The sequence below is a fragment of the Serinus canaria genome, chromosome 12 (assembly GCF_022539315.1).
Source record: "Serinus canaria isolate serCan28SL12 chromosome 12, serCan2020, whole genome shotgun sequence".
Classification (NCBI taxonomy): domain Eukaryota; kingdom Metazoa; phylum Chordata; class Aves; order Passeriformes; family Fringillidae; genus Serinus; species Serinus canaria.
Window position 1 is genome coordinate 176,314 of NC_066326.1, and position 10,724 is coordinate 187,037.

The 10,724-nt window shown below is 40.7% G+C and overlaps 1 protein-coding gene across 1 annotated transcript; it reads right to left on the reverse strand.

Annotated features, from left to right (window-relative positions):
* Positions 1 to 7,925: 7,925 nt before the first annotated feature.
* TRH (thyrotropin releasing hormone) lies at positions 7,926 to 9,555 on the reverse strand. The gene is made up of 2 exons (XM_009099361.4): positions 9,363 to 9,555; positions 7,926 to 8,503 (listed from the first exon to the last, which is right to left on the reverse strand). The coding sequence occupies exons 1-2, from the start codon at positions 9,553 to 9,555 to the stop codon at positions 7,926 to 7,928; spliced, it is 771 nt and encodes a 256-aa protein (XP_009097609.2).
* Between the last annotated feature and the right edge of the window lie 1,169 nt (positions 9,556 to 10,724).

The window sequence follows — 10,724 nt, forward strand, 5'->3', positions numbered from 1 at the left end:
GTGTGTCCTAACCGCTGGGCACGCTCGAGAGCACCACCGTTGACAATACCAACATGCTCAAGGTTCCCTTTCCCAGCCTACCGAATCTTCCTAAAGGAAGTGTCCCAAAACTGCAAACCAGAACAGCCGCTGACGTACTTAGCCACAGACGAAGCTCAGGAATCCCACTGCTTGGGTCCTGTCAAAGATCTGTGTGAATCAACGGCCGGGCATTTCCAGTGTCCCCTTTCTGATGCCAGCTTTTGTTTAGTCTCAGCTGGCAGCAGTCCCTTCTCTCACACACTCCCAATGGAATAGAAACAATAGGAGTGTGTGACCACACTTTAGCTTCATATGTTGGGATTACAAGCTCTTGGAGGCAGAGATTTTCTTAGGTGGCAATGGTATTTACGCTTGAGTCCTGTCCATTAAAGGTGGACTTTGACTCATCATGCCCTGCTCTTCTAGCCTCTATATTAAGCCCTTTAAAAGCTTTTTCAGCCTGGATCGTCATGGGGTGGGGAGGAAGAGAACCGCCTGAGGCTCAGTGTCTTCGAGGATTCACCTGCTGTGGTGTCATCCCTCTGGATTTGCTGGAGCCGGGCAGTTTCCTGGTGGCGAGCCAGACCTGTGCCACCAAGCTGCCTTTGTTGTTGCTCCTTTTGTCCTCAGTTGAGGCCATTGAGTTATAACTCACTGAACAGTGAAAGAACACTACAGCGATACGCGTGTCTCTAGAAGAACTGCAAGATCCATATCGCAGAGCTCTTAGGGAGCTTTCTGTTGGTGTTTCAGTTTTCTGGTTCCTGTTTCATGTGCTTGATTTGCCACGAGTGTGTAGGGAACGGGCAGAAAAAGGGGTGGGTGAAGGATGGCAGCTGTGGCGGTCACTAGATGGCACCCCAAGCCCGTCTGAGAGCCGCCGAGGGAGGCTGGGCGTTTCGCTGTGAAGGGTTTTGCTCTCCCGCCGGTGGGCTCTGAGCCCTGCTGACCCGGGCAGTCCACCCTGTCTTGCCGTTCCCAGGTAGTAAGAATCAGGTGTGTAAGGAAAAGCGAGGCTGTACAGAACAGCAAGCTCTTTCTTCAACCCTGTCTCTCCACAGCTTCAGTAACTGCTCTATTTCAAAACTAAAGTGTTGAAGGCTAAATAAAGTGGTAAATAGAACAATTGAAGTCTGGTAGCCTCCTGTTGGGATACAAACCATGCAGTGAGGACTTCCTGCAGTGAGTTGCGAGGAGGATGACGGCATGCTGGGGTGTGCGCAAGAAATCAAACATTTCATTGTATCTTCAGTTAATTGTGCTCTTTTGCATGTTCTACATTTGACCCCAGATATGAGAACACATGTCACCGAATGAATCTTTTTCAAGTACTGATAAAACACCGTGTAGTGTCAATCACTCTTGAAAAGAGAAATTTCAATAAAAGGTTTTAAAGAAAAATGCCACTTGTTTGCCTGTTTCTGAATATAAGTGGACTTTATCCCTTCCTGAGAAACTCTTTCCCCATGAAGTGACTGCACCTGATCAATATGATTTGGGTCCTTATGAGGGTATTAGACTTACTGGGAATATCTCAGAGACAATTAGAGAACTGATACTACAAAGTTAGGCCAGATACAGTGATGTGTGGAATGGTGTCAATTTGCTCCCAAAGGGAAATTGAGTTTCTGTGTCCCTTAACAGCTGTTGTGCTGGTATAAACAAGAAGACTTTGGCTGCTGTTATTTGGTCAGTCTCATCACACTTCCCCATACAGAGAGTGTTCACAAAGTGAAAACATCCAGATCAGTCTAAAGCAATTCAGTTTACAGTGCTTCAAAAATTAATTAGTCTTCATCCAGCTAGTTGCAATAGGAAGAGATATTTGGGGACAAATTAAAACTTACTGCAATTCTACAGGTTCTCTTGGGGACTGCATTTGTATCAGTAATGGCTCACAGGGAATGAATGCAAACAAACAGTAGCATAGAAGGACTCGCTCCAGCAGCCAAGTCAGACTTGTACTGCCCCATCCTGCCACTGGAATATAAAAGCTCAGACGACAAAACCCCACATCTCTAAAGTAACTTCTCCTCTGCTGCAGTCAAGGTCCTTTGCAAACAGTAAGAAAGTAAGTGGTAAAATATGTTCGTGAGTTGTGATAACTCTTAACTGTGAATTTTAGAACGTGGTCTGTTGCTAAATTGGTAATTGCTACCAATGTCCAAGAGGAGAAATTTCAGTGGGCTAAATTTCGGAATATGGCTGAGAAGGGAGACCCAGTTGGCCCCGTAGCCATGGCACAGCTCAATCAAAAATATGTTCCAGTTGGGGTCATCTGTGTTCTTCGACTTCTTGTAATACCTTCAGTACCATTTGGAATGTTTAGTAATGGAATCTGACCTCTGCTCAGGAGAGATAAATGCTAATGTTGCCTGTGTACTTCTCAGGGTATTCAAGTGGAATGTTTTTCACAAACATAGTGAAAAAAAGGTTTAAAATACCTGAAATTTAACAGCATTGAGTTCAATATAGACTCTATATTGAACTCAATGCTGATTTTTCACTCTGCTTACAGAGCGTAAGCAGAGTGAAAAATCAGACTGTTCTTGGGAAAATCAGAATGTCCTTTGTAAATATTCCCTAAACAAAACGGTCACTTAATTTAATTTAATGCTGTTTTCTAAATTTCCCTAAATTCAATTTTATATTTTAATGATAGATTAAAAAAAATTCATTTCAAATTTCCTAACATTGAAATGGGTAGCACAAAACTCATCTCACAATGTTATTGATCTTTGATTTTCATTTATCAGAGAAGATGTTTTGTTTCATTGTTTAGTGGATCTGAGCTAAAATTTCCTGTATTTTTTCATTTTGTTCAGAGAACTAAAATATTTTCATGTTGCTGTTCATTTTACATATATTCATATATTCAGTATACTCAAGCTGCTTATACTAAACATTTTGATACATAAAAAATCTGTTTAATTGGTCTGTGTAGACAGGATAGAAGCTACATTTCCATGCCAAATCCATTATTTTTACTGTGTTTGCAGTCTCATCAATCCAAACTGACAGCCTCGTGGTTTGTAAGAGCGGCAGCTGACTACTTGTTGTGCCCCTTTTATCTGATTTGTTGATTAACTGCTTCATTACCTGCAAGCCAGTCATCATTGCAAGTTTGTTTGGTCCCTTAACACTCTGAATAATCTGTCATATTGGTCCTGAGTGCCATGGAGTGGCAGCACTTACATAAAGTAGGTGAATTATAAAGAGGAGAGATGGGAAGATTGAGAATTTCTTTGCATTTACATTTAATTTAATGGCTTAACAGTAAGAGCTGTACACCACAATGCCTGGATTCCATTCAGGGCTCATTTCAAATGTCAAGTACACCACATTTGGGTGCTGTCTCTTCTAGCCTCTCATCTTCTCTTTTGTCTACAGACTTGTGCTGCAACCAATGCCCTTCTTGAAGACAGCATGTCTAAAAGCAATAAGTAGAATACCCCTACCAGGTGGTATTTGACAGGGAATGATTTATGATTTTTTTTTTGTAAGGTTGTTGTGGCTCTCTTTTTCAACACCACTTGCTTTTTCAAAGAGATTGCTTTTTGTCTTGACTGTTTTGGCTCAGAGAACATTTCATAAATTCTTACTACATTTTTCATTTGTCTAGACTTTCGTCCTCTTCCTCTTCTTTTTTCACAAAGCTTCTTCATACACCCCACACAGTACCAGCTTCAAAATCAAGAGGGAATTCATGGTGGAAACATATGCTTCTCTGTGAAAATTACTTTAAATCAGCAGTCACATTTCAGGCAGACTCTTCAGATCACTTCCCCAAGTTGTCTGAGTCATAATCTGACATTTTTTCCCAATACCAATCAGTCTATGCTGCATTATATTCATTACATCCATTATAGAGAGAAGATGGCAATGAACTAACTATGGCATGTTGGATCCTCGTTTACCTGCATTCCTTTTTGTAGGAGTATTTGTGCAATCTCTGAAGTCCAGATTCCCCCTCTTTCCAATGCATATGAACAGGAAGAAAGTGAAGAAATGTTAGCTATAAGTGAGGAAGGTGTTCCTTCAGTCAACTCTTCTGTGACGTACTGCTGTCTTGTCTGGATCACTGGCTGTCAGGTCAAACCACAGTGTCTGAAATAAGTTCAAGAGCTGGTTTCACCCTTTGGCTGGGATCATTCCATTGTATTGGTATCTGAATGCCCCATGTCTATCAGAAACAGGTATCCTGCTCTAGTGTACCAATACAATTTATGATCTAGTAACACTCCTTCAGCCAGTGCTCCTTCCATATTGTGGAAGCAGACAAGGTGAATTGTCTGGTACCTCACAAATGTTCTTTCCTTGGTTTCCTTCTTAATACATTTAAACTGTATTTATTTCATCAAGGAAACAAAGCACGAATATCTTCACATAGGTCTAAAAGTAGTCTTAAGGCAGGTATATTAGCTCATTTTTCTCAAGGAGTTTCCCATCTGGTTTTATTGAAGGTCTCTGTGTCCAACCTTTCCTCATTACCTTGTAGGGGTGTTCATGCTGTTCTTATCAGAAGGGGAAGAGAGGGTTCTGCCCTCCAGTTCTGATAGTCCACATAACCATTTCCTGGAATCAAAAGGATTTCCCTGTCTTCATTTTTTGTGTAATGTCTCTGTACAATCTAGACCTCACACAGTCTCATCCTTCTTGCATTCTCCACTTGACTTCTTTCAATCATATTTTTTATTTATAACAATGTCCTGACCTGACTGGTGCTTTACAGCAGCAAATGACCACTGTAAGTTTAATGTTAACTGAGTGAGTTACCAGCGAAGCAGTGACTCTACTTCAGCTGTGATGATGATGCTGTTTTCAAACTGTCTTCAACTAATGAGCCGTTATAAGTAGTAATAAAGGTGTTTGTTGGGGCCACATTTCCCTTGGAAACACTCAGCCTATGCTAATTACAGTGGGTCAGCAAAGAGGTCAAGGCTCATAAATGTGTGGGAAGGGGCATTGAACAGTAGTGATGAGAGGTGTTGAAAATAGTTGCAGGGAATGTTCATTATGCAGCTGGTTCACATGAACTTTCTCCACCCATTAAAAACAAAACTCATTTTGAAGACACTTGTAAAATCTGTGCTTTATGAATCAAGCTCCCTTATGTCTCAGTAACTGGTAATAATACCCAGATATATGAAACTGCAGTGGAATTAACAAAGAACTCATCTGTGCAAGGTGGGTTTAGTCTCAATTAAAGCTAGAAATAAGATTTTGCGTGACTGTGCTGCCTTATTAGAACCATTGCACAGCTTTGCTCTATGGAATTAATTCAGATTCTGCAGATTTTGCTACTGACTTCCATGACCTTTGGACCAAGTCTGCTGCTGTTTGTTCTCATTCCTGAAGAGCCCCAGCCTGTCTGACAGACAGATATGCACTTCCTCAGGGAACAGTGCAACTGTAAGGTCTGGTTCTGCAGTTGTTGCAGTGTGAGTGACAGAGCAAAGCTAGCTACTTGTGGGTGTTTGCATGGCTATTAAATTCTCTTAAGTTCTAATAAAAAGTGACAGTGAAGGGAAGATGTACAATAAAAATAAGATTATGAGAGAGAGAGATGTGCAATTAACTAATTCTTATGTTACAACTAAACAGTATATTTGTGTCTGAGTTGTTCATATTGCTAAGAGATTGCACTATATTTACTATTCAAATAAGCATAGCATAATAGGATAAAAGCTTTCTATTTTCTGCTTAGTTTCTTAGCCAAACTCGAGAGTCAAAAAGCTTTTAAGGTGTAGATAAATCTGACAAATACTTAACTTTGAACCTGTGTTTCTGTGTGCTTCACAGTCACAAAAGTGTGAAATCCCCTGTGGTAGTCAAGGCCCTGAGAATGATGTCTGTAGGAGAAAGAGTGTAGTTGCCTGTCAGTATGTCTGCAACACTGCAGAAAACAGGAAGAAATTAATAATAGAAATGAAATTTTCACACAGACATGGGAGAAAGTGTCCTTTTGATGAAAACAAGAACCTGGAAAATTTGAAATACTGGAGTGAGTTAAAAAAAAGAACTTGTGAAATATATAACCCATGTTTACCCTGTTGATATTTTTTATTTTGTGTTTTTCACTTATTTTGAAGATTTCATAGCAAGTAGTGTTTCCCAAGGTTTAAGAAGCATTCATTCACTGCCAAATGGTATTCTTCAGAGAAATTGGTTTTTCCCTGATAAAATGCAATTGAAGCATTTTAAAAAACATCATAAACAGAAAGTGTGCTGAAGGAAGTTGAAGTATATGGAATGTCCCCACCTATCTTCTCTAAGGATTTCAGCACTTGTTTATTAGAAACCCACTGCCAATAGAAGATGTCTGTCCATTGTCACATACTGAGCATCATATTACCTCCGAAGTTAGAAACTGTTTGATAGACCACGTGAAGTGTTGATCAGCCTGTGAGCATCTAACTTCAGTGAAATTTGTGAGATAATTAATTATTTTTCTTCAGGGTAGCTAAACTGATTTCTGCAAAGCTGACTTCTGTAACTGAGGAGGAGTTCCAAGTCAGCTAATGTATCTCGGTGATATTGAGGATTAACGTTGATGGAAAATATACTCATTTGTTCGTAAAAACAACATTCTAGCAAAATATTGATGTGCTAGAACCTCTTTTTATGTACAAGAAGTGATATGAGTAACACAGTGTGCTCAGTAACTGCATATCAGTTGCAAAAATCAGTAAATCTATTGTTTAGATGCACAAACAGGAAATCAGCTTCTTGTCAAGTTCCCTGTGAAGTGTATGACACAACTGATGTGAGTTTAGCCCAGATGCATAATTATGTGTGTCATACCGGTGAAAGATTTTAAAAGGGAGTCTATCATCCTTCCACTTCAGTAATGAAATAGTTTTAAGTACAAGCACGTGCTGACCACCAGCATGCAAGGAGATTATACATAGAAAAATACCCTTTGATGTTATTTTATTTAGCTTGAGTTAGTTGTTTGTTTTTCACACTATTGCAGTGTGTTTGCACAACCAATAAGGACACCAGAGTTGACTATTCTTGTTTATTGAATAACTCATATCAAATAAACACTTTTGGAAGTCTGACCACAGAAAGTAAAAGCATTCATTTGAGAGAAGAGAAATCAGAAATGCTCACTGCAAGAGAAGGATCTCTTCTTGCTTTATTATTAAATGCCTGAGGAGAAGGCATGATTTCAAGTGGCATGACTGAAGTGTGGACACACCAGGGTGGGAGCTCTTGTGTGGGCTGTACACAGTCAGGGGGGTTGCAATGCATGCTTGAGATGTTCAGGGATGCATTAACCATTTGCACTCTGTAGCCTCTTAGGCGAAGAGGGTTTTCTTGTGCCAGTTCCAAGACAAACTATGAAGTCACTAATTTATTTTGTTCCAGTTAAACTGTTCCTGACTCTCTATGGTGCTTGCTGTCTGGACAGATTGTAGTGTACAAGGACTCAGGTGTCCAGAATGTTATTATTTAGAACTAAAAACCTACTCTATTTAATTTTGAAACAATTGCCATATGTTCTTTTTAGTTCCTCACTATTTACTGATTTCACTAATGTGAGAGGAAACCATATAATTGTCCTGCTCCAGTAGCGTCCAAACAGAAATTTAAGAGCCTGTTTTATTCATTTAGGAATACACAGTTGGATTATTTTGGGGTCTGAGCTCCTAAGAAAATAAGCACTCTTCCTAAAGCGGTGAAATTGAAGATTCTCAGTACTTGCCTGTTCCATTCAGATGGGTCCTTTAGTTCCTTTGCTTTAAGTGTGTGACAAAGCCATTAACTTGGATGGGAGCATTAACACACTGAAAAGTAGGTGCAGAGGTCAGCAGCAGGAAGCCAAAAAGAAGTGAACGGGGTGTTTTGGTGATCTGTCAGTTTAATTCACCAAATGCAAGTGCTACACAATTATTTTCTCATTCCTCTGTTTCACTTTCCCATGCTGATCTCTTTCCTGGGTGCTGACGCTTTTCTTCTACCCTGCCTCTGCTACCATCTTCTACTAAATCAAGCAACAAGTTGCCTTTGTGACAAGTGAATGACTCCTGAAAGTTGCAGGGACCTGTGTCATCTGAGCGGGCAGCATTCCAGTACCTTTTTCCAGGATGCTGGCGTTTCTCACTGTATACCTTTACCTCATAATTCCAGCCTCTTTTGCTAGGACGCTGGTTCTTGTACATCAGATATCTTCTGCGGGGATGTTCTCTTTTGGATAGCTCATTCCTGTCGGTTAGCTGTGCCCCAGGGCTGTAAGCAAACTGATCCAACAATGACTTTCTGACAGGAGGCTGTTGCCTTTTCAGCTCCAGATAGACATCAAGGTCATCTTCCATCCCCCTTTTTCCTGGATGCTGCCTCTTCTGAATGTCTCCATAAGATATCTCTTCCTCAACATCTCTTTTTCCAGGATGCTGTCTCTTCTCCAGGTTACTTAGGTACTTTTTCCCAGGGTGTTGTCTTTTGGAAAGCTGTTGTAGCAGAGGGGCATTTGATTCTGTCCAAGGAAAAGAATAAGGTTAATAAAACCTCATAATCCTCCCTAAGGAAGGAAGGAATTTGTAGTAGGAATTTGTGGAGCAGGATCTTAATCTGTTGCTTTTTGAAAGCCAACTCAGTATTTCCAGCTACCAGTCATAACACTGTTAGTATCTCTTACTCATTCTTAGGCTCTTTTTAATATTTCAGTGCTTGGATCAACTCAACCAATTCTCAGCATTGATGTGGAGAGGGAGAATGGCTTTTCCTCTGGGCACTTGAGGCCAGCTCGTCTTCCACTCTGGAAGGGCCCAGTGCTCCTATTTGCTGGCAGGCACCTCTGTGCTGTTTCTTGCAATCCCTGAGTCTGCTGTGACTACTGGTAGCAGAGCATCTACAAGGTGGGAGATGTAGACACTGGAGCAGCCTCTAGCATTCCCAGCTGTGGAAAAAGCCTGCCTCTGTTGGGGGGTAGGAACCAGTGGATCAGGGCAGTAGGTGAATGGCAGCATGCCCACCTCAAATTTACATTAGGTACAGGGTCCAGAGCTGCAGAATGTCCTTCATGGGACCTCTTAGAGCTTCCCTAGGGAAGTACCTGCTGAACAAGAAGGTTTTCTGTGACAGGGTTCTACCTTTTTATTATGCAGCAGCTGCTTAGTGATAGTACAGCCTTTCCTGAGCAAAGAGATCTTAGAGAACAAAGCATCTGTGAAGAACTGTCTGTAAGTGTATTGTGGCAGCCCTCTTATCCTTCCCTTCCCCTTAGTTCCAGTGCTAAGTATGAACATTAAGACCTGGAAATCATACCTTGGATCTAATGATCTCAGTCAAGTGCTATGCCATCACCAAATGGGTGTCCCCAGTGAGATATATACCTTTATTAATATCTTCCTTTTCAGTGTTCTTGAGGACAGACTGAAGAATGAGGCTTTCAGATCTCTGAAGGATGTCATCCAGGGGACTTTTTCCCATGTTCTCACTCTCCTCTGGAAGGAGATGTCCCCCACTGAAGCAAACACCACATGAGATCAAGCAGAGGAGTAGCAGTGGCAGCTGGATGGATGGCATTGTGGGACAGGGGTTCCTGCAGCTTCAGTTGGACAGAGAACAACAGGGGAGGAGGATGGAGCAAGCAAACCTAGCAATAACAGCAGTATCCCCAGACACTGAAAAACATGGCACTGCTGCAGTGATTGAAGTCTCTTCGGGTCTTTCCTAATTTCTGTAACCAACCTCTCTGTTTTTTATCCTTCAAAGCATCTAATTTCTTCATAAAACCAGGTAGTTGCTCATTTTTCTGGCAGAATAAAGATGGTATGAACTTCCTGAGGCACAGGTGATTCTGAAAACCAGTGATTTTACTCTGCCTTCTGTCAAGAGGCAAATATCATTTCCCCCTTGAACTCTGTATGCACAAGGTATAGACATCTATACATACCTACTATCACCATCAGGGAATTCCCTTTGCTAAGAGTTCATTTTAAATGGTACTGAGATTAGCAGCACTTCCATTCCACCTTTAGTTAAAGGCAAACCTAAATAATGCACTAGTTTTTTGCTATCTTTTTCTATACATTTAAAGTAGCCATGTGCTTGGGTATTTGTCAGGCTAAGAAGACAGCTATGCTCTGTGTAGCAGGGAAATTTCTTGTGTGGAAAGAAATGAGGGAAGTACCTTATATATATTTTTAGGGACATAATAATAATTGTATCCTCTATTACATCTTGCCCAGATACCAAGTGTTTTCCTATTCCTTCTAGCTAGCACTGAATTCCTAACATGCTTAGGGATTTATTTTACAGTAAGCAGAGTTCCTTCAGTAGAATTGAATACATCTTTAATACTACTATAGCAGTCATTTATCTTATATCTTCAAAACATAAAAGAAATGCACAATTTTATGAAGTCCTGCAAATTTCCCAAATAGAAAATGAGTTCATTACCTTTTTTATTGCCAGGTTTTTATCAGTTCTGATCAAATCCTTGAGTAACAGCCCTAAGAACATCACATAGGCAATTTGACTCAGAGCAATCTTTAGACAGAAAGATAAAATCTGCTAAAGAGGAAATTATTTGATAAATTACCTGATTTGTAGTTTCAGATTTTTGCTTGATGCATCTGCCAAGTCCTTTAAAGCTGTTTGTGCACCTGAGCTTCAGCTGCCCTTTTGCTGCTGCAGGCACACGGAGTGTCCAACAGAAGCGTTGCTGTGTGCTCTCTGCAGGGCTCACGTCT

Excerpts from the sequence above, each read along its gene's own strand:
- TRH (XM_009099361.4), bottom strand. The coding sequence starts at position 9,555 with ATGCCATCCATCCAGCTGCCACTGCTACTCCTCTGCTTGATCTCATGT. Across the intron at positions 8,504-9,362 it reads AAAGGAAGATATTAATAAAG|AATCAAATGCCCCTCTGCTA; the intron begins GTATATATCTCA and ends TTCCTTGGACAG.